At 44.3% G+C, this 23,934-nt stretch overlaps 1 protein-coding gene across 6 annotated transcripts; it reads left to right on the forward strand.

Moving 5' to 3' along the window:
- Positions 1-8,562: 8,562 nt before the first annotated feature.
- Positions 8,563-23,590, forward strand: LOC112219915 (host cell factor 1). 6 transcript variants are annotated; one of them, XM_042294926.1, is made up of 29 exons: positions 8,563-8,722; positions 9,862-10,062; positions 10,700-10,848; positions 11,016-11,176; positions 13,140-13,348; positions 13,463-13,547; positions 13,679-13,785; positions 14,036-14,215; positions 14,354-14,584; positions 14,853-15,001; positions 15,106-15,276; positions 15,403-15,627; positions 16,037-16,144; positions 16,251-16,467; positions 16,554-16,684; positions 17,028-17,166; positions 17,306-17,517; positions 17,665-17,985; positions 18,125-18,566; positions 18,673-18,809; positions 19,024-19,203; positions 19,240-19,336; positions 19,648-19,923; positions 20,019-20,113; positions 20,226-20,360; positions 20,900-21,085; positions 21,236-21,533; positions 21,678-21,744; positions 21,848-23,590. In XM_042294926.1, exons 2-29 carry the CDS (start codon positions 9,867-9,869, stop codon positions 21,885-21,887), a joined length of 4,944 nt encoding a protein of 1,647 aa, XP_042150860.1. In that variant the 5' UTR covers positions 8,563-8,722; positions 9,862-9,866; the 3' UTR covers positions 21,888-23,590. The 6 variants fall into 6 exon arrangements, with proteins under 6 accessions (XP_042150860.1, XP_024237183.1, XP_024237192.1 ...); XM_024381415.2 differs by having other exon boundaries at positions 19,024-19,336; XM_024381424.2 differs by having other exon boundaries at positions 18,676-18,809; positions 19,024-19,336.
- The last annotated feature ends 344 nt before the right edge of the window (positions 23,591-23,934 follow it).

Below are 23,934 nucleotides of genomic sequence, written 5' to 3' on the forward strand. Positions count from 1 at the left end.
GTGGCTGGAGTTGAGTCAGTGTCATTGTCAGTGTGTTGGCAGCAGCCACTCAATGTTAGTGGTGGCTGTTTAACAGTCTGATGGCCTTGAGATAGAAGCTGTTTTTCAGTCTCTCGGTCCCAGCTTTGATGCACCTGTACTGACCTCGCCTTCTGGATGATAGCGGGGTGAACAGGCAGTGGCTCGGGTGGTTGATGTCCTTGATGATCTTTATGGCCTTCCTGTAACATCGGGTGGTGTAGGTGTCCTGGAGGGCAGGTAGTTTGCCCCCGGTGATGCGTTGTGCAGACCTCACTACCCTCTGGAGAGCCTTACGGTTGAGGGCGGAGCAGTTGCCGTACCAGGCGGTGATACAGCCCGCCAGGATGTTCTCGATTGTGCATCTGTAGAAGTTTGTGAGTGCTTTTGGTGACAAGCTGAATTTCTTCAGCCTTCTGAGGTTGAAGAGGCGCTGCTGCGCCTTCTTCACGATGCTGTCTGTGTGAGTGGACCAATTCAGTTTGTCTGTGATGTGTATGCCGAGGAACTTAAAACTTGCTACCCTCTCCACTACTGTTCCATCGATGTGGATAGGGGGGTGTTCCCTCTGCTGTTTCCTGAAGTCCACAATCATCTCCTTAGTTTTGTTGACGTTGAGTGTGAGGTTATTTTCCTGACACCACACTCCGAGGGCCCTCACCTCCTCCCTGTAGGCCGTCTCGTCGTTGTTGGTAATCAAGCCTACCACTGTTGTGTCGTCCGCAAACTTGATGATTGAGTTGGAGGCGTGCGTGGCCACGCAGTCGTGGGTGAACAGGGAGTACAGGAGAGGGCTCAGAACGCACCCTTGTGGGGCCCCAGTGTTGAGGATCAGCGGGGAGGAGATGTTGTTGCCTACCCTCACCACCTGGGGGCGGCCCGTCAGGAAGTCCAGTACCCAGTTGCACAGGGCGGGGTCGAGACCCAGGGTCTCGAGCTTGATGACGAGCTTGGAGGGTACTATGGTGTTGAATGCCGAGCTGTAGTCGATAAACAGCATTCTCACATAGGTATTCCTCTTGTCCAGATGGGTTAGGGCAGTGTGCAGTGTGGTTGAGATTGCATCGTCTGTGGACCTATTTGGGCGGTAAGCAAATTGGAGTGGGTCTAGGGTGTCAGGTAGGGTGGAGGTGATATGGTCCTTGACTAGTCTCAAAGCACTTCATGATGACGGATGTGAGTGCTACGGGGCGGTAGTCGTTTAGCTCAGTTACCTTAGCTTTCTTGGGAACAGGAACAATGGTGGCCCTCTTGAAGCATGTGGGAACAGCAGACTGGTATAGGGATGACGAGCTTGGAGGGTACTATGGTGTTGAATGCCGAGCTGTAGTCGATGAACAGCATTCTCACATAGGTATTCCTCTTGTCCAGATGGGTTAGGGGAGTGTGCAGTGTGGTTGAGATTGCATCGTCTGTGGACCTATTTGGGCGGTAAGCAAATTGGAGTGGGTCTAGGGTGTCAGGTAGGGTGGAGGTGATATGGTCCTTGACTAGTCTCTCAAAGCACTTCATGATGACGGATGTGAGTGCTACGGGCGGTAGTCGTTTAGCTCAGTTACCTTAGCTTTCTTGGGAACAGGAACAATGGTGGCCCTCTTGAAGCATGTGGGAACAGCAGACTGGTATAGGGATTGATTGAATATGTCCGTAAACACACCGTCCAGCTGGTCTGCGCATGCTCTGAGGGCGCGGCTGGTGATGCCGTTTGGGCCTGCAGCCTTGCGAGGGTTAACACGTTTAAATGTCTTACTCACCTCGGCTGCAGTGAAGGAGAGACTGCATGTTTTCATTGCAGGCCGTGTCAGTGGCCCTGTATTGTCCTCAAAGCGGGCAAAAAAGTTATTTCGTCTGCCTGGGAGCAAGACATCCTGGTCCGTGACTGGGCTGGATTTCTTCCTGTAGTCCGTGATTGACTGTAGACCCTGCCACATGCCTCTTGTGTCTGAGCCGTTGAATTGAGATTCTACTTTGTCTCTGTACTGACGCTTAGCTTGTTTGATAGCCTTGCGGAGGGAATAGCTGCACTGTTTGTATTCAGTCATGTTACCAGACACCTTGCCCTGATTAAAAGCAGTGGTTCGCGCTTTCAGTTTCACACGAATGCTGCCATCAATCCACGGTTTCTGGTTAGGGAATGTTTTAATCGTTGCTATGGGAACGACATCTTCAACGCACGTTCTAATGAACTCGCACACCGAATCAGCGTATTCGTCAATGTTGTTATCTGACGCAATACGAAACATCTCCCAGTCCACGTGATGGAAGCAGTCTTGGAGTGTGGAGTCAGCTTGGTCGGACCAGCGTTGGACAGACCTCAGCGTGGGAGCCTCTTGTTTTAGTTTCTGTCTGTAGGCAGGGATCAACAAAATGGAGTCGTGGTCAGCTTTTCCGAAAGGGGGCGGGGCAGGGCCTTATATGCGTCGCGGAAGTTAGAGTAACAATGATCCAAGGTCTTTCCACCCCTGGTTGCGCAATCGATATGCTGATAAAATTTCGGGAGTCTTGTTTTCAGATTAGCCTTGTTAAAATCCCCAGCTACAATGAATGCAGCCTCCGGATAAATCGTTTCCAGTTTGCAGAGAGTTAAATAAAGTTCGTTCAGAGCCATCGATGTGTCTGCTTGGGGGATATATACGGCTGTGATTATAATCGAAGAGAATTCTCTTGGTAGATAATGCGGTCTACATTTGATTGTGAGGAATTCTAAATCAGGTGAACAGAAGGATTTGAGTTCCTGTATGTTTCTTTCATCACACCATGTCACGTTAGTCATAAGGCATACGCCCCGCCCCTCTTCTTACCAGAAAGATGTTTGTTTCTGTCGGCGCGATGCGTGGAGAAACCCGTTGGCTGCACCACCTCCGATAGCGTCTCTCCAGTGAGCCATGTTTCCGTGAAGCAGAGAACGTTACAGTCTCTGATGTCCCTCTGGAATGCTACCCTTGCTCGGATTTCATCAACCTTGTTGTCAAGAGACTGGACATTGGCAAGAAGAATGCTAGGGAGTGGTGCACGGTGTGCCCGTCTCCGGAGTCTGACCAGAAGACCGCCTCGTTTCCCTCTTTTTCAGAGTCGTTTTTTTGGGTCGCTGCATGGAATCCACTCCGTTGTCCTGGGTGAAAGGCAGAACACAGGATCCGCGTCGCGAAAAACATATTCTTGGTCGTACTGATGGTGAGTTGACGCTGATCTTATATTCAGTAGTTCTTCTCGACTGTATGTAATGAAACCTAAGATGACCTGGGGTACTAATGTAAGAAATAACACGTAAAAAAACACGTAAAAAAACCAAAAAACTGCATAGTTTCCTAGGAACGCGAAGCGAGACGGCCATCTCTGTCGGCGCCGGGAGTTTACCTCTTGTCACGACTTCCACCGAAGTCAACCCCTCTCTTTGTTTGGGCGGCGTTCGGCGTTGGACGTCACCGGCTTTCTAGCCATCGCCGCTCCATTTTTCATTTATCCATTTGTTTTGTCTTGTTCCCTGCACACCTGGTTTTCATTCCCCAATCAAACCTCATGTATTTATTCCTCTGTTCCCCCACGTCTTTGTGTGAGATTGTTTTGTGTTACATGTCTATGTTGACTCGCTTTACTGGTATGGGTTTATTCTGTGTTTTATTTCACAAGGTATGTTATTGTGATTATACAATATTATTGTGACTGTTTGCGCATTTTCACTTTTGCATTGGCTGGAGGTTTTGACGCAGTGGCGTCCGTCTGTTGCTTTCTCCTGCCTAAATAAAGTGTGCGCCTGTTCACAACTCTGCTCTCCTGCACCTGACTCCGCTCCCAGGACGCACACCATTGACACCTCTAAACAACATGAGAGTTCCAGATGGAATAGCATCAAAGACTATGGCAAACTCTCTAGGTCTAACATGAATATTGTAACGGGATAAAAATTCCCCATATTTGAGTAACAATCCTTCTGCATTAAAAAGTTGACTCACCAACAGGGTATGATTATTGAACCAGTTCTTAAAAAATAGAGACTTGTTTCTATACAAAATATCCTCATTGTTCCAAATGAAATACATATGCGGGGAAATTTTTTTATATAGTAACGACCACGCTATGAATACTTGTCTATGAAAAGCAGATCATTTTGTAGGAATCCTTTCAAAGTTATAGTTACAAAGTAACATAAAATTGAAGCCACCAAAACGGGAGACGATTTAATGAGGGATGAATTTCCAAATTGAAGTTGGATTCTTTAAGAAATGTTTAGCCCAATTTATCTTAAAAGTATTATTCAAAGATAAAAAATTTGAGACCACCATATTCATATGTGTTCATAACAACAGATTTCCTAATATAATGTGTACGATTTTTCCAGATGAAGTTGAAAAGCATCTGGTCAACCGCTTTACCTATTTTGTTGTCAAGATAGGGACTGGGCTGCTTAAGTAAGTCTGGAGATACCTTCTGCTTTAGAAAGCAATACTCAACCTTTCAAGGATATATCCCTCTGCAACCAATAGTTCAACTTCTTTTTGTTTTTTTCAATAATAGGTATGAAATTTTATGAGCATCTTTCCTGTTGATCCTTCGATATTACAGTAATCCCAAGGTATGTTACTTTTTCCTTGACTGGAATATTGCATATACAGTGGGGAGAACAAGTATTTGATACACTGCCAATTTTGCAGGTTTTCCTACTTACAAAGCATGTAGAGGTCTGTAATTTTTTTATCATAGGTACACTTCAACTGTGAGAGACGGAATCTAAATCAAAAATCCAGAAAATCACATTGTATGATTTTTAAGTAATTAATTTGCATTTTATTTATATAAAAAAGTTTTAATTGGTAAAATAATTCCCCAAAACCACATTTCTCAAGGGAGAGAAATATAAACTCATGTTCCACTGTATTGCAGGCTTTATAAAAGTCTAAAAAGACAATAAAACTATCTTCGAAGATTAGATCAGAATAGTCAATAACACCAGTCGGATATTATTAGATATATGTCTATTCGTCAAGAAGACAGATTGGGTTTCTTCTATAATTGAGTCCAATACTGCCTTTATTCTTTTTGTAAATATAGAGGCTAATATTTTGTAGTCGTTATTGAGCAGACAGATTTGGATGCCAATTATCGAGGAGAAGCAAGTCTTTCTTGGGCTTAGGTATTAATGTAATCAGACCTTGAGTCAAACTGAGAGGGAGAGCATTATTTGCAATGCTTTCAGAAAATACCTACAACAGAAATGGGGCTAACTGTTGAGAAAAAGTTTTGTAAAACTCAGTAGATATACCATCAGTCCCAGGAGACTTATTATTTTTCGGGTGTTAAATAGAATAAATTATCTCTTCAACTATAATAGGGTCATCACACTGTTCCCTCTCAGCCTCCCCAATTGTTTTCACATCCCCCAGAGAGTCAAAGAAAAGAGTTGAGGAAACTTCACAATACTTAGAACTATATAAATTCCTGTAGAAGTTGCAACTAAAGTTAGAGATTAATTTGGGATCATCTGTGATGAGACCAATCGTATTTAAATGTTAAATTGTATTATTTTTGGAGTTGTATTTTTCTAACCTGAAAAAATAAGATGAATTTTGTTCACCCTCCTCTAGCCACTTCTTCCTAGATCTGACAAAGGCTCCCTCTGCTTTCAGTTTATACATATCATCCAAGTTGTAGCTCAAACAGAACAGATTTGTCATCCTCTGAGAGACTTTCAACAGGCTTTTGAACAAGAGTGGTGATCTTTGTAATTACACTTTCTTCTTCAGCTCTCATCGTCTTGGCAAGAATACTCCCATATTTTGTTAAATATTTTCCAACCTCATATTTAAAAAGCTCCCAGTTATTACTGTATGAATTGTCATTTATAGCTTTGTTCCAGAAGTGTGTAATTAAATTGTTTATCTTCATCTTGACCAACTCATCTTTTAATATAGAGCTATTAAGCTTCCAGTTGGATGCTCTGCCAAGGCCATTATCAGAGATAAAAAGTTTAATGTCAATATAAATAGCTCTATAATCAGTAAGGGGAGTGGCAAGGATGTTAACAGAAATACCCTGTTTATCAAAACATTTAGACACCAGCCAAAAGTATATGCATGATTGTCTGGAACGTGCCTTATTACTCTAAGTGAAAGACTTGTCATTAGGAAACTTTACTCTCCAAATATCTATAATACCAAGCCTTTCCATAAACTGCCTCAAACTTGTATTCATAGAAGTGGACTGTCCCAGAGGCCATCTATCAATTAAATGATTCTGAGAAATATTAAAATCCCCACCAACTATAAGTAAAGCATTAGGGAACTTGGTTAGCCAATGGAGAATACGCTTTTCTAAAGATTCAAGTAACTGATCATTTTCAAGTTTGGAATTGTACCCATAAATGTTAGTAATAATAATAATGATGTTGTTACAGTTGATGACAAGACAAAGTAAGTGACCAAAAGGGTCACAGTCGGAGTGCAAAATACTTCCATTGAAATTATTCTTTAGAGTGATAACTGCAGCAGAGTGTTCAGAACCATGAGAGAGCCATACATAATTTCCCCACTGAGATCTCCAGAAGTTGACGTTGGTAGAAACTGAATGAGACTCTTGAAAATAGCATTGAGTGAAACTATAGACAACGACAAAGTGGAATAGAGAACAGAAAGTATTACGAGCTAAACAACAATCGCAAATCGAGTAAGAATGAAAAGAAACCAGTGTTGCACACCATATAGATATAAATGATTGAGTGAGAATAGTTTAGCATAACAAAGATAACTCCCAGAACAAGAAACAACAAAGAGCTTGCTCACTGCCTATACTGCAGGTAAAAATATCAGAAGTGAGAGAACAAATAAAATAGTAAATATCCATTACTCCAGTAGTCCTGTGCAATTAGAAATAAAGTTAAATCACCTTAGAGCCGGGAGTGGGATCTGCTCACATCAGAGGTAGCTATCTAGGTAGCCTATGTTGACCACCAGGCACAGTCTATGACTGTCCTCAAGGAGGAAGGTTGATTTCGGATCCGTTGATGAAAGCGCGCCCTCCGATAAAGTAAGCCGTTTTCCCATCTTTTCTCACAGCTGGCCACAGTTTCTCTCTCCTTTCTCTGTCTGCTTTCGAGAGGTCTTCAGCAAACCGCAGGTTGTTGTCGTGGACGAAGGTAGATTTCTTGGCTGCTTTCCAAGTGGCATCCTTGTAGAACCATGATGTGAACTGGAGAATGAAACCTCTGGGCTTGGAGTCACCCTGCCTTCTCGTGCCGAGGCGATGTACAGTGTCGATAACATCTGTTAGCTTAGCCTTCTCCTCAGGTAGGATAGCTCGGCAGACTTTGATGATCTCTTGCCGCACATTCTCCTCATCTGCCTTGGGAACTCCCTACAGTCTCAGATTCCACCTTCTGGAGTAGCTTCCGAGTTCCGCGATTCTTCTTTGACACAAGACCATCTTTCCCTCCTCCTTTTCAACATGCTTTTCGATGTGGGCGACCTTCTTCTTATTAACATCCTTGATTTCCATGCATGCAAAGGCAACAGTTTTTGTTAAGCTTTGGATTTTAGTTGCGTTGTTGCCGAGCATTTTCTCTATGGCATCTCTGTCATAGAGTCTGCCAGGCCTGTATAGTTGTGGCAGTGGTCAATCAATAATTTGCCTCCTGTGTAACAACATTGGATGATGCCTGAGCATTGCTAGCTGAGGAGGTAGCCAAAAGATATCTCTTTCTGTCAGCACTCTGTTAAATTTAGGAAAATATAATAAAAATGATCAATAACCTGGTGTTTTTAGCAAACAACGTATTAATTTGGTAGTTCAAAATAATACACATTCACTATCTTTCAAAAGTTGGTATGCAGAGCTCGGTAGGAAGTGTGTGCTCAAGCTGCTGACTTGGAGCCTTCCTTAGCTAAACAGGTGGGGCCCCAAACAGAGCCCCACCTGACGTGTCACCACTGTACTGTACTAAGGAAATTGTGTTTCCATAGCTAGGGCTGACAGTGAGGACTTGTGAAGAGCTCTGCATAATCAAACAAGTTGCATTGTGAGGTGGGTATTAGTTAACCACTGTTTTAGCCTGTGTATATGAACACTGAAAAGTGCCAGTGGCCCACTTTGGGTAAACCCTGCCTGGAAATGCGCCATGGCTTTGTCACTTATTGAAAGTGTGGGGGGCAATGGCAATTAGCATCCACTGGGTTGTTGAATGGTACTGTATAGTCCCCAAAAATGAAATGTTCATAATGCACAGTTGATTTTGTGTTTTGTTATACGTAATTTAGGGAACACCAATAGCACATATCTTATATTTATTTAATCGTGTACTAAACTGAGAGAAATCTGCAATGAGTTTGTTGTGTAGGCCGCCATCTTTAGTAGGGGACAATGTAGCCTGTGCAAGTATGATAACTTCCAACGAGCTAAAGAAAATGTTTCTATGTCTAAATGTAAATGCCCATTTCAAATATCTCAAACAAAATGGTGTAGGTTGTTTTGAATTGAAAATGCACGGTTAGTTTACTCTCATATGCATTAATTGATACAGGTTCTATACCAGTCGCCATGTTTGTTTTGGGTGACGCCAAATCGCTGTATTTTCCTCCACTTTTGGTTGTCAAGAAGATGGCAGCTTCCAGGCAGGCATGAGAGGGAATACTTAATCACAACTCGAATGAACTTGGACTAGTGATTCAAGAATAGACCCTGAAATCATCTCATTGGAAATAGTGCGTCGAACGAAGTAAGTAATTCGTATTATGGACATCAGGTTTTGTGACTATAGGGGTTTTGTTGTGGCAGACTGCTCGGCCATTTTTCTTGAGGGAGCTTAAATGTAGGCCGATTTCAGACACGGCATGATTATTGACAACACGTTGTATGATATTGAATATAATTCGGCTTATTTGAATACGATATGTTGAATTGAATTACGCTGGCTATATAATACATGTATATTTATCTAACTGAATTGCATGTAATCGGTGCATGACGCTGTACTAGTACCGTTTCCTCGTAGCCAGCTGGCTACGTTAACCTAGCTACTTAGCCATTACTCTATTGTGGACGCGCGGTTTTGTAATTGATGTGTTGCGAAAATTCCCCATTTCAAGTGATGGTGTGCATCTGACTTGTAATTAGATTCCTATTTAAAGGCGTATATAAGGTTAATGTGAAGCTGAAGCGGCGACAGATTGAATGAATGTGACAATATGGCGACTCCCAGAGAAGCATGAAAATAGCAATCCACAGTAAACAGGGGTCTAATTACAAATGCTTTACGAGTATTTAATTGTGGTAGACTTCATCCTCAGATTTACCAATATGACTTTAGTGGGACATGGCTGGTGTACGTTCTTGATGAAGCAGTAGCTAAATTAAGGTTTAATCTAACACCGGTATTATTTGTCTTTCATTTGTATTCTCTTCCGCCATTTTTCAGACTGGCGGAGGTTTGTTTGGTTGTTACAAGATGGCGGCTCCCATGGAGTGGCACTCTGATTACTTCAGAGTTTTAACTGCAAAATGCTACGGCAAAAAACATGACATTTAGAAGGAAATACAATACACCTTTGTTACAGTTTGAGTTCTGGTGTCGAATACATATTTATAATTATATTTAGTTCGTATTGTGGTAATAATAGCCGGCTTTTCCTTTTTGTGAAGCGTTAGTAAAAATGGCTGCTTCCCTGGAGTTTACAATTACAATATTATTTTTCACATGCATCGGTGTTGGTCCCAGCAATCGATTGCACGTGCAGTCTTCACTTTGCAAAATGTGTTTTGGCTTCACTTCGCAAGTATCAAGAATAGACCTGATCAGAACTTGTCAATATTGTTTTGGAATGCTCTTTTAGCTCTATTTATTTTTTTCATCTGAAGAGGACATGACATTTCCTGGTTCAATGGTGTCTGGGACCACAGGCTCAACTCTGCAGCCACGATGGAAGCGGGTTCTAGGATGGTCTGGGCCTGTGCCTCGGCCAAGACATGGTCACAGAGCCGTTGCTATAAAGGAATTGATGGTGGTTTTTGGAGGAGGAAATGAAGGAATTGTGGATGAATTGCATGTCTACAACACAGGTAAGATAATTTAGCGGGAAATGTAGCCTGACATATTACCTGAGAAACTGTCGCCGTCTGGTGGTACAGAACTGAAAGCGCACAAATAAAAAAGGCGCGCTAAAATAAAATGGACGACAGGAGTATTGTTATGAACACTAAATTATGCTGTATCACATGTGCATGTTGTAATGGATGCACGCAATTTCTGTTCACATGACTACTGATATTTTCCTGAGTAGGAAAGCTAGTTAGGACTATTTGAAAATGTTGTTCACAAGAAAGACATTTGATTGCAGCAATTCCCATGTTTTATGTTAGTGTGACTCATGTAGTCAATTTGGACAGCTATACATTCTTCTTATTGTCTGTTTAGTTTTTGAGGGAGAAATTATATTACAATTGACATTTCAGTTGTTGTTTTTCATCTTTGGGTTATTTCAGATATAAGTACAATGTATAGAATATACAACATGCACTTCTCAGGTGACAGACCTGGCCTGAAGATGCAGGCTGCATTTGTCAGAGATGCTTGGATCGTGCTCAAGTAAATATTTACTCAAAGAGCATTCGCTTCACACCTCACATCATAGGCCAACCTAGCACTTGACCACCCAACACTGTCACACACAGACTAACCTCTACTTATTTAATCTAGCAACAAACCAATGGTTTATCCCTGCGGTTCGTGGTGATATTCCCCCTGGATGTGCTGCATACGGTTTTGTTTGTGATGGCACCCGGCTTCTGGTTTTTGGTGGAATGGTGGAATATGGAAAATACAGCAACGATCTCTATGAGCTACAGGTAATAGAATGCTTACAGCACACTCTCGCTCTAAACATTGGTAGCAATAAAACCAGAGCTAAAATGGCTGTTTTTAAGTACTTATGAATAGATTATTATGTTTACTGGATTACAGCATGCTATCTATCGTCTTTTGCATTTTTTCTTGTATGCTTTTTCTTGTTCAGGCCAGCAGATGGGAATGGAAAAAGTTGAAAGCTAAGTCTCCCAAAAATGGCCCACCTCCCTGTGCTCGACTTGGTCACAGTTTCTCTCTGGTGGGCAACAAGTGCTTCCTGTTTGGAGGGCTGGCTAATGACAGCGAGGACCCCAAAAACAACATCCCTAGGTACAGTTGCCGTAAGCAGGAGACGTGAAATGTGACCAGTGGAGTAACAAGAAAAACTAATGGGGCGGCAGGTAGCCTAGCTGTTAAACGTTTTGAATCTCTGAACCGACTCGGTTAAATATTTGCCCAATTGCTCCTGTAAGCCACATGATTAGAGACGGCTAAATTACTCAAATGTAAATGCTGTGGAATGGTTTGTAGTAAGCACTTCTTGGGCAGGAGCTCACGAGCTGAGAACCGGCTCCTCAAATATTATACCGCTTAAGCGCCTGTTCCTCTTTATATAATATTATCTCTAAAGTATTGTGGAGCTCCTGCACCTAAATATAAACATTACCAGCACCCAAAATGAGCACCGGCACCTACACAACCATTCAAAAGTTTTAGAATACCTACTCATTCAAGGGTTTTTCTTTATTTGTACTTTTCTACATTATAGAATACTAATGAAGATTTCAAAACTATGAAATAACACATGGAATCATTGAGTAAAAAAAAGTCTTCAACAAATCAAAATATTGAGTTTCTTCAAATAGCCATCTTTTGCTTTGATGGCAGCTTTGCACACTTGGCATTCTCTCAACCAGCTTCACCTGGAATGCTTTCCCAAAAGTCTTGAAGGAGTTTCCACATATTCTGAGCACTTGTCGGCTGCTTTTCCTTCACTCTGCGGTCCGACTCATCCCAAACCATCTCAATTTGGTTGATGTCGGTGGATTGTGGCGGCCAGGTCACCTGATGCGGCACTCCATCACACTCCTTCTTGGTCAAATAGCCCTTACACAGCCTGGAGGTGTGTTGGGTCATTGTCATGTAGGGGAAAAAATGATCATCCCACTAAGCCCAAACCAGATTGGATGACGTATCGCTGCAGAATGCTATGGTAGACATGCTGGTTAAGTGTACCTTGACTTCTAAATAAATCACAGTGTCACCAGCAAGCACCCCTACACCATATCACCACCACCTCCATGCTTTACGGTGGGAATTACACATGCAGAGATCATCCGTTCATCCACACCACGTCTAACAAAGACATGGCGCTTGGAACCAAAAATCTCTCATTTGAACTCCAGACCAAAGGACAAATTCCCACCGGTCTAATGTCCATTGCTCGTGTTTCTTGGCACAAGCAAGTCTCTTCTTGTTGGTGTCCATTAGTAGTGGTTTCTTTGCAGCAATTTGACCATGAAGGCCTGATTCACGCAGTCTCTTCTGAACAGTTGATGTTGAGATGTTACTTGCAGTTTGTGAAGCATTTATTTGGGCTGGTAAATCTAATGAACTTATCCTCTGCGGCAGAGGTAACTCTGTGTCTTCCATTCCTGTGGCGGTCCTCATGAGAGCCAGTTTCATCATAGCGCTTGATGGTTTTTGCGACTGCACTTGAAGAAACTTTAAAAGTTATTTTTTTCCCAAAATTATCCTGATTGACTGACCTTCATGTCTTCAAGTAATGATGAACTATCGTTTCTCTTTACTTATTTGAGCAGTTCTTGCCATAATATGGACTTGGTCTTTTACCAAATAGGGCTTTCTTCTGTATACCACCCCTACCTTGTTGCAACACAACTGGCTCAAATGCATTGAGGAAAGACATTCCACAAATTCACTTTTAAGAAGGCACACCTGTTAATTGTAATGCATTCCAGGTGACTACCTCATGAAGCTGGTTGAGAGAATACCAAGCGTGTGCAAAGCTGTCAAGGCAAAGGGTGGCTATTTGAAGAATCTCAAATATAAAATATATTTTGATTTGTTTAACCCTTTTTTGGTTATTACATGATTCCATGTATTATTTCATAGTTTTGATGTGTACAATGTATAAAGTTGTACAAATAAAGAAAAACCCTTGAATCAGTAGGTATTCTAAAACTTTTGATCTGTAGTGTATTTCAGTCCAAGTCAAGCACTGGCAGTAAGCAATTGGAAAGACATTCTGACTTAAATCTCTCATCACTAGATACCTGAATGATCTGTACACCCTGGAGCTTCGTGCTGGCTCCAGTGTTGTAGGCTGGGATATACCAATTACTTATGGCGTTTTGCCGCCACCTCGCGAGAGCCACACTGCTGTAGTGTACACAGAAAAGGAGAGCAAGAAATCTCACCTTATCATCTATGGAGGGATGAGTGGCTGTCGTCTGGGAGATCTATGGACTCTTGACATTGGTAGGCTCCTGAGTTAACAGTATTACCAAATTATTAACAGTGAACCCTTTGACATGACCGATTCATTAGAGTAAGAGACCATTTATTTTCTAAATTATCTTGCTCTGTCTGCAGACAACCTGACCTGGACCAAGCCATCGGTGAATGGCACATCGCCTCTGCCCAGGAGTCTCCACTCTGCCATCACCATCACAAACAAGTGAGATCTCCCTGAATACCTGTTGAAATTATCAATTCGGTGTCTGGGATAACAATCGGTTAAATCTCTCTCAGCAGTAACCTATTTGGTGACTGCTTGCTTCTGATTTCTTTGTCTGCCTCTCATTGTAGGATGTTTGTTTTTGGGGGATGGGTTCCCCTGGTTATGGATGACGTGAAGGTGGCAACACATGAGAAAGAATGGAAGTGCACAAACACTCTGGCCTGCCTAAATCTTGGTTTGTCTTCCCCATTTTCAGTTATTGGTGCTAGTACCTGCATTTAACCTTGCATACTGTTGAGTAATGTTTATCTAGATTTGTGCATTATGAACTGACCTACTTCAACAAGCTCATTCTGAGTGAAACCATTCACTGTGACATTTCTAGGTATCCCCCTTTCTATTGATAAATGGCAGTGTCACCTGGTGGTCAAATTATATTATTGTCAGAAAATAAGATTGAACCCTCATGATTCTTTTTACCCCAGACTCCATGGCCTGGGAATCAGTGTTGATGGATACCTTGGAGGACAATATCCCCAGGGCCCGGGCAGGACATTGTTCTGTGTCCATCAACTCTAGGTTGTATGTCTGGAGTGGCCGTGACGGTTACCGTAAAGCATGGAACAACCAAGTCTGCTGTAAAGACCTCTGGTACCTTGAGACAGGTGTGTCACCTTTTATTTTGCTAAGTTACTCTGATAAAGCAAACCCACATTATTTGCTCAACTGTGCTATTGGTAATGCTTACTTTGCTTCTGTTGATTGCTTATAAGAAATGTGACCATTTTGTCTTTTGGTTACAGAGAGGCCACACGCTCCCTCGAGAGTGCAGCTTGTCCGTGCCAACACCAACTCCCTGGAGGTGAGCTGGGGCGCTGTGTCCACCGCAGACACCTACCTGCTGCAGCTGCAGAAGTACGATATCCCAGCTGCCGCTGCTGCCACCTCCCCGGCCCTCACCGCCACCTCTTCTTTACCGGGGAACTTGCCCAAAAGCCCAGCGGCTCCCTCTGCTCAGAACCTACCACACACAGGTATCACTATGGTGCCCCAAGCTTCCTTCCCAACATCCCCGGAAACCCAAAGACTGCCTCCACAGCTCGTGGGCCAGTTAAAACCATGCATGTCCTACTTGTTCTATGGAGGTTGTTCATACCAATTTGTGGACTATTGTCACAAATAATTTGCATTGTTCTCTTCTACAGCCCATTCTATTTCAATAATCGTAGCCCAAAATGGTATGTAAAAAGAAGGCCTTGAGGGCTCTATACTGAACATTTTACATTTCTGTTGATTTGACAGCCATCTTGAAGGTTGCAGCCCCTCAGTCTGGCACAGGTACCTCCCTTGTCACTGTGCGAGCCAACCAGGCTGTGAAATCCCCTGTCACTGTGACATCACTTCCTCCAGGGGTTCGGATGATGGTTCCTGCCCAGACTGCCCAAGGAACGGTATTTACAGTTGTGAATTGGTTTGGTTATTGAAGGATAAAAAGTTGTCAAGAGTAATGCCAAGAGAGTATTGTCTCACTCAAGACCATTTGTTTTCCTTTAAGCCAATCGGCAATAGCCCTCAGATGAGTGGCATGGCAGCTTTGGCTGCAGCTGCAGCAGCAACACAAAAGATCCCGCCCTCTTCAGGCACTGGGCTCAACCTTCCAGCAGGTGCCACCCTTGTCAAAACGATGGCTGGCTCCACCACAGTCAAAATGTCATCTCCTCTCATGGTAAGACTCGTAAAATATCGGTCTGTGAAAATGAAACTCGCTGGCAGAATGTATGGGTTTGTCAGGCAGTCTGTCAAGGCCCAATTTAGAATTGACACCTTAACATTGACTATTTTCTGCTTCCAGGTCAGTAACCCAGCCACTCGCATGCTGAAGACTGCTGCAGCTCAGGTGGGCACAGCGACTGTATCATCACCCAACTCGCCCAACCGACCCATCATCACTGTGCACAAGTCAGGCACGGTCACCGTAGCCCAACAACACCAGGTGGTTACCACCATGGTGGGAGGAGTCACCAAGACAATCACCCTGGTCAAGAGCCCCCTTACTATGGGAGGCAGCGGCACTCTGGTGAGAGAATTTGACAGGAACAGGAAGGGAGTACAGGGAGAAAGAAGGCTGTGTGAGAAATGTCTCTCCTTATACACGATCCCACTTAAGGATTTTATATGTATGCCATGAACTGAGTAATAGTTTGGCACACTTTGATTTATTTTTTTGGTCCCCCACCTGTGTTCATGTGACTCTTATATGGCCTAGGCATGAACTCATTATAGAAGATGTGGCTGTGGAAAACTCAGAGAAGGAACAGCACAGCTTGAGTTCATAGATCTGCATAACTGTCAGGGTCAGTTAGCATGGAATAATGTAGCTATCCACACTCACAGTTCAGTTGTTCACATGAGACACTGATCTCCTGACGCCAAATACAGTGATGTTTTCTGGTGACTCATAAACTTGAGTCTCTCTCCTATGTCAGCAGATCTCCAGCCTTGGCAAGATGATATCTGTGGTACAAACCAAGCCAGTGCAGACATCAGCTGTTACAGGCCAGGTTTCCACTAACCCTCTATCACAGCTCATACAGGTCAGCTATCTGCATGAGGGCAGGAAAAGGAGCTAACTAATACTTCATGGACAGGCTCAGCCGGCTTTCTGTCGATCATGTTCATAATCCACTTTTTCTCCCGTAGACTAAGGGTTCTCTCCCTGCTGGCACCATACTGAAGCTGGTGACTTCAGCAGATGGCAAGCCCACCACCATCATCACCACGTCCCAGGCAGGGGGCACAGGGAACAAACCCACCATCCTGAACATCAGCGGCATGTCGCCCACCACAACCAAACAGGGCACCACCATCATCAAGACCATCCCTATGTCTGCTATTATGAACCAGCCTGGAGCCACAGGTCAGAACCCAATGGTTTCATGTTTCAAGGACAATACAACGGGAGCATATGCTGACAGGTATTATTATTTTTTGTTTTGATAACAGTGACCAGCAGCACAGGGAAGATGCCCTATACCATTCTCACCACCAAGATGATGACCACTGGCACTCCAGGCAAAATCATCACTACCATGCCTAAGCTTGGCACTGTAACTGGCCAACAGGGGCTGACACAGGTACCTCACAGAAATGACCCTTACAACCTCTTGTAGCAGATACATATTATTTATATGAATTGTACAATATTTATAGGTGTTGAAGATGTTTCACAGTTTTTACATTGGTGCACTTTCCATTTTAAATATCACATGGCATTTATATGTAGTCGCATACGATACATCTCCTACAGCAAGGCCTTTGGAGCAGTTGAAATGCCTGAGTAGTTCTGTGGACTATATTAGGATCTGCTCTGATTGGTGCTACTAATACATTTGGCTCTATCAAATGTTTTGCCCCAGTAGAGGAGTTTTATAGTGCCCCCTAGTGTCTCAATTATACCTCCCCATTGGTGGTTTTAAGGTGGTTTTGAAGGGCGCTCCGGGCCAACCTGGCACCATTCTGCGCACTGTACCCATGGGAGGAGTCCGACTCGTCACCCCGGTTACAATGACTTCTGTCAAGCCCAATGTAACTACACTGGTTGTCAAGGGAACAACTGGTATGGATGACATTTCATAATTACTCCTTGATTGAAGTTGGCAAATGGTCTGTTCAATTAATAAGTATGCGGTAAAAGAAATTCAGGCCAAGTTCCAGGTGTCTGCCCTTTTGAGTTGGTGATTTATTTGTTCCCCAAGGTGTCACCACCCTGGGGACAGTCACAGGCACAGTCTCCTCCAGCCTGGCAGGGGGCAGTTTAGCCAGTGCCAATGCCTCTCTGGCAACTCCCATCACCACCCTGGGCACCATTGCCACCCTGCCCAGCCAAGTCATCAACCCTACGGCCATCACTGTGTCAGCGGCCCAGGCCTGTCTGACCACAGTCACTACCCTGTCCACCTCCACCATGGTAAGACGGCTAGGGGCTATTCTTTATACAGAAATGTAGATGTAGCTCCAATTTATGTATTTGCTGCCCAATGTGCCCATGCTGCCCAATGTGGAGCACTTTTTTAATGGGTTTTCTCAGTCAATACCTGATATTCTCTCATTGTAGTCGGTGAACCAGCCAACCCAGGTGACTCTCATCACCACCCCCAGCGGGGTTGAGGCCCAGCCAGTGCAGGACCTGCCCGTGTCCTTCCTGGCCTCCCCCACCTCTGAGCAGCCCTCCACTGAGGCCGGGGATGCCCCTGGTACTGTTACTATGGTCTGCTCCAACCCACCCTGTGAGACCCACGAGACAGGAACCACCAACACAGCCACCACTGCGTCTGCTAACATGTCGGTGTGCTCCAACCCTCCCTGTGAGACCCACGAGACTGGAACCACCAACACCGCAACAACCTCTTCCACCAACATGGGAGGGGCAATGAGGGTGTGTACAAGCCCTCCGTCAGAGACCCATGAGACAGGCACCACTAAACACCTCAACCACCGCCCACTCCATCATGGGAACTAACAAAATGGATACTGTCCAGAGTAGCTCATTGTCTCTGTACTCCTCTACCCCTCAGGCAACCACCTCTGCTTACCCCGGAACCGCCAGAGGCAACCAGGGACCAGAGAACCTGCGCACCGGAACCACCGTCACCCCCGCCACAGCACGCTCTAACATGGGCTCAGCCCAGACCGGCACTGTGCAGAGTCCCAAGCAGCCAGCCGTGGGCCTTACAGTTTGCTCTAACCCACCCTGCGAGACACATGAAACGGGCACAACCAACACTGCCACTCAGTCCTCGTCCGGCATGGGTAACGGGAAGACTAACACTGTGCAGAAAGTGTGCTCAAACCCACCCTGCGAGACCCACGAAACGGGGACCACCAACACCCCATCCCAGGCCAGTTCCAACATGGCTGGGAACCAGACAGGAACAGTGACGGTGCAGGGGGTGTGTTCAGACCCCCCCTGTGAAACCCACGAGACTGGCACCACCAACACGGCAACTACTGCCACAGGTATAACGCTAGAGTACATACTTGTTGTTTTCAGTGTTTTTATTTAAAAAAAACAGGATCATGTTTTAGGGTTATTTCATGGACTGTGTTAATGCGTGTCCTACAGCAGATGGAGCAGACGGTGGCACCAGCAGTACAGAGACTCCCTCCACTACTGCATCTGGAACAACCCCAGCCACCATCCAGAGCAGAGCGATCACTACTGTGACCCAGTCCACACCAGCCCCAGGGCCCTCAGTACCTGTAAAATAACCACTAACAATAATTTGCCAGTCTAGACTACTGATGCAATTTCAGAATTGTCATGCTAAAGGTTTAGTTATAAATCATACACTGGCATGGTTAGGAAAATTATCAACAACTAATGCCAAAAATAAATGCATTATATGGACAATTCAGTCATCTTGACCATTTTAATAATTTTCACTCTTGCTAATTTCTACCCTTGTATCTCCAGTCCATTTCTTCGATCACTGAGGGTGCAGCAGTTTCCACAGAAGAGCCCATGCAGACTGATGCGGCCACAGAGGGGGGAGACACCTCTATGGAGACTGGGCTGCCCCCAGAGCTGATGTCAGAGGGACAGATAGGAACAGGTCTGTCTGCAGAGGAGCTGGCTGTGACTGCAGCAGCGGAGGCAGCAGCGGAGGCAGCAGCGGAGGCAGCAGCACAGGCAGCAGCACAGGCAGCAGCACAGGCAGCAGCCACTGAGGAGGCCCAGGCCCGGGCCATCCAGGCAGTTCTCCAGGCAGCACAGCAGGCCACCATGAGTAAGTATGGCCCTCAGATTGTTGGCAAATTATAGAGATGAATTTCAAGACTTTACATGTGTGTGAAGACAACCACTACCCATTTACATTTTGGTAATTTAGCAGACGCTCTTATCCAGAGCGACTTACCAAAGCAATTAGGGTTTAGTGCCTTGCTCAAGGGCACATCGACAGATTTTCCACCTAGTCAGCTCGGGGATTCAAACCAGCAACCTTTCGGTTACTGGCCCAATAGTCTTAGACCGTTAGGCTACCTGCCGCCCCAACTGCCATAGTCTCACAATCAAAATGTACGTTCTCTGCATGCATAGACGAGGGTGATTCTGGCTCGGACAGACAGCAGACCACCACAATCCCCATCGTTCTGACCCAGCAAGAGCTGGCAGCCCTGGTCCAGCAGCAGCAGCAGCTCCAGGAAGCTCAGGCTCAGGCCCAGCAGCAAGGAAACACCCAAGCCCTGCCCACTGAGGGCCTGGCCCCCGCAGACAGCCTGAATGACCCCACGTCTGAGAGCAATGGACACAATGAGATGGCTGTAGCCGCTTCCAGCGATGTGGCATCACTGCTGCCGCGCACCTCCACGGAGAGTAAGTCTTTCTCTATATATTATTTTTTTCCTTCTTACTGCTAGTGTTTTTCCAGGTCTTAACTTGACCTCTCTCTTGTCTTATTGACTCTGCAGCCCTGGCCCCCTCAAGCACATTTGCGGTTTCCAGTCCAGCCAACCTGCAACCTGCAGCTTCTCTAGCAGAGGTGGCCAATGGCATCGAGGGCGGGGTGAGTACCAATATTGGACCTGTTTTTATCCTGCCAGTTTGATGATCAGAATTTGAGAGGAACGTTGAATGGCATAGCATGTTCTTACTCCCTTTTTGTCTCTGTCATACAGAAGCTATACACTCAACCAGCCCCTATCAAGACACTTGTAAAAAAAGAGAACCGGTGGTTCGATGTTGGAATCGTTAAGGTGACAAACATGGTGGTCACACACTTCTTCATCCCAGGGGATGATTCTCAAGTAGAGGTAAGCCTCAACGATGGATTCATCTCTCAAGTGTCACAGTGGTCTAAGGCACTGCATCGCTGTACCTGAGGCATCACTACAGACACTGGTTCGATCCCAGGCTGTGTAACAACCGGCCATGACCGGGAGTCCCATAGGGCGGTGTACAATTGGCCCAGCGGCGTCCAGGTTAGGGAAGGGTTTGGCCAGGGGGGGCTTTACTTGGTTCATCGCTCTTGTGACGGGCCGGGCGCCTGCAGGCTTACTCCGGTTGTCAGTTGAACAGTTTTTCCTCCGACACATCGATGCAGTTGGCTTCCGGGTTAAATGTGCGGTTGTTAAGAAGCCAGGTTAGGCGGGTCATGTTTCGGAGGAAGTATGACTCGACCGTCACTTCTCCCTAGCCTGTTGGGGAATTGCAGCGACGAGACAAGATTGCAATTGGATATCACGAAAATGGGGAGAGAAAGGGGGCCAATTCTTTTTAATGGATGGATTCATGCCTTTATGGCTTAGAGATCAGTGAGTTTGGTGCAGCACCAACGATGTGTGTGTTGTAGGATGACTCGGGCGCCATTCCAGACTATAACCAGATGAAGAAAATGGAGCTGCAGCCTGGCACAGCTTACAAGTTCCGTGTTGCTGGCATCAATGCTTGTGGTCGTGGTTCCTTCTCAGAGATCTCTGCTTTCAAGACCTGTCTACCAGGCTTCCCCGGAGCACCTTGTGCCATCAAAATCAGCAAGGTAAAACTATGCAAACTAGTCATGAAACAATTACTGTATTAGAACACCCTTGACAAATCACAAGTTGTAAAATTGTTCTAGTTTTGATGGCATGTTGATGGTATTTTTGCTGGTTTTGCATTAAAACAACTTCCATCTTTTTCCCCTCAGAGCCCGGATGGTGCCCACCTCACCTGGGAGCCTCCTTCGGTGACATCAGGGAAGATCATTGAGTATTCTGTGTACCTGGCTATCCAAAGCACCCAGACAGCTGAGCCCAAGACCTCCACCCCAGGCCAGCTGGCCTTCATGCGGGTGTACTGTGGGCCCAACCCCTCCTGCCTGGTGCAGTCCACCAGCCTTTCGAACGCCCACATAGACTACACCACCAAGCCCGCCATCATCTTTCGTATTGCCGCGCGCAACGAGAAGGGCTATGGCCCTGCCACACAAGTCCGATGGCTGCAAGGTGGGAAGATTATTATTTATTTTTTTAAACTCTGCTGTTCAACCAAATGGAGCAGCGTCTTGTCAATCATAATTATGGTTGTACTTGATTGGGTTGTGTTTTTAAGTACGGTTTCTCTTGAATGGATTTCTCCCCCCTTTTCAGAGTCCAGCAAAGATGGTGCCTCGGCAAAACCTGCCCCAAAAAGACCAGCAGTGTCCTCACCTGATGTGTAAGTACCTGGTTCCATCTAGCCTACATCACATCACTCACTGGTCACTCGACAATGGCAAATTATCTTTAAAAATACATGTTTTGCTTTGTCTGCACTGTAGTAAGGCTGCTGGTCAAAAGAAAGCAAGAACGGACCAGTGAACCAGTGACCCCCCTACTCGCTGTCCAGGAAGACTTCATCCTCATCCTGGCTTCACCCCATCTGTGAGTTGACCCACAACCAGCCAGCAACATAAGCAAAATGGCAGCAGAAACCCTAGATGAAAATCAACAAGAGAGAGTTCTGTAGGCAAGACTGTTTTTTTTTTTTCTAGAGCAACACAAATTAAAAAAGCACATTGTAGCTTTTACTTCATTAGTCTTTTTTGTTTATTTTCTTTGCTTTTCCCCTAGCTACTTTTATTATACATATTTTTGGCTAGTTTCCGTAGTTGTAGAGAAACATTTACAGCATCACAAGCTGTGAGCCGGCCTGAGCTTAATGTTACTTTTGTTTTTGAATATTTGGGGGTAGTAGAGAGAGAGACTACATGAGATGATGTACAGTTTGAGCATGTGCTGAACAGGAGGCAGTGTTGGTTTAGATGGGAGGAACAATCAAAACGGAAAAACAAAGCACTTTTCCTCAAAAGGGACATTTTTTTTCCCCCTCAAGCAGAAATGTTCATCAATTAAGAAACCAATATATACAAACATCATACTGGACTCCAGTCTCCTGGTAATCTCATCACTGTGCTTTTGCCCCGAGATAAGGACCGATGGCTCTGAAGTGGAGAAAGGATTTAATGACAAAGGAAGAAATGTGTAGAGGAACAGAGACTTTGCTATGACTGAGACTTGCAGCATACACACAACAAATATTGCAAAATCTTCCCCAAAAATTTGCAAGCAATGATGCAGATCTTTGCATAGTTTATTTTTCTATTTTTTTAAGCTTTTCCCTGTGTCTATCACCATGCATTTTAAAACGTCAACTACTTTTATTTTTTTAGTTTATTAAATCAAATAAAATCAAATTTTATTTGTCACATACACATGGTTAGCAGATGTTAATGCGAGTGTAGCGAAATGCTTGTGCTTATTATTGTTCATCCCCATAGTTTAAGTGTTTGTGGGAAAGGGGTGGCAGTGCTGAGGTAGACACTATATTTTAAAATATTGGTTTTGATCAGTTGTATGTTCTTGTTGTGTTGGAGTGTATGGAAAAATAAAGGCTTTTGTATTTGTGCTGACTAGGACCGCAAATGTAATAGGACTGAAGGGAATTTGAAACAGACCCGTGGAGAGGAGTACATTTAGTTTACTACATCTTCCAATGCTTGTGTTGCTGTGTGTATGCCAAACATGGACAATTTAATGAAGAAAAATCTTTTCAGTCCCACATTCTTTCCTTCCCACCCCAATACACCACCTTTCCAATCAGTAATCTGTATACACTCTGCTTTTGGGGTCATTAATTTGAGTACCCTACATTTATTTTAGACCAAGAAAGAATATATTTGGAGACTTTTGTTCCTTATACTGTTGAGGAAGATGTATGTGAAACCACCAAATAAAACATGTATTACATTTTTTTAGGCTCTGTATTTTACCAATTACGGAAGGGAGATGTGCAGGTTATTTCTGAGAAGTTTACCTGTATATCTTTAAATTGGGATGTCTTGGTGGGAAGGAAGATGAATAGCCAGAGTTTAAACTCACTTGTAAATTAGTTTTTCCATAGCAAGAATAAAATATATTGGCCTTTTATACAATTACCTGTACCAAAAAGTTTTTACATGTTGGTCATCTCTCGATTGCCTTTTGTGTCATGACTTATATATATTAAAGAAACATAGTGTGTGTGTCTGTGTATATATATGTCTCCCTGATCAATTGCTAGGACTTGCTTTTTTAAACAGATTTGCTCAAAATCACATCAAGGTGCATTACCAGTACCAAAATATTTGTATTCAGGATCAATCAACCCATGGAGTTTTATAGAGAGGGAAGTCTTGGAGTGGTAATGATAGTTTTCTGAATGGAAATAGTCAGATTGGGTAATGAAGCCAAGGGTGAACTTGCTACCTCTTTTAGGATTGTAGTACTTGCACCTTGATTTCAAGTCTCCAGATTTACTTCAATAATGAAAACCCTATTTCATATACATCCATGATTTTGAGCAAAACTAGACATGCATGCAACCAAA

Source organism: Oncorhynchus tshawytscha, linkage group LG02 (genome assembly GCF_018296145.1).
Source record: "Oncorhynchus tshawytscha isolate Ot180627B linkage group LG02, Otsh_v2.0, whole genome shotgun sequence".
In the NCBI taxonomy this organism is placed as follows: Eukaryota; Metazoa; Chordata; class Actinopteri; order Salmoniformes; family Salmonidae; genus Oncorhynchus; species Oncorhynchus tshawytscha.

Bases quoted from the DNA above. Each gene is read 5' to 3' on its own strand.
- LOC112219915 (XM_024381415.2), top strand. From the start codon at position 9,867: ATGACATTTCCTGGTTCAATGGTGTCTGGGACCACAGGCTCAACTCTG. The intron at 14,216-14,353 runs GTGTGTCACCTT...TTTTGGTTACAG, and splicing joins CCTCTGGTACCTTGAGACAG to AGAGGCCACACGCTCCCTCG. The intron at 16,145-16,250 runs GTCAGCTATCTG...TTTCTCCCGTAG, and splicing joins CTCTATCACAGCTCATACAG to ACTAAGGGTTCTCTCCCTGC.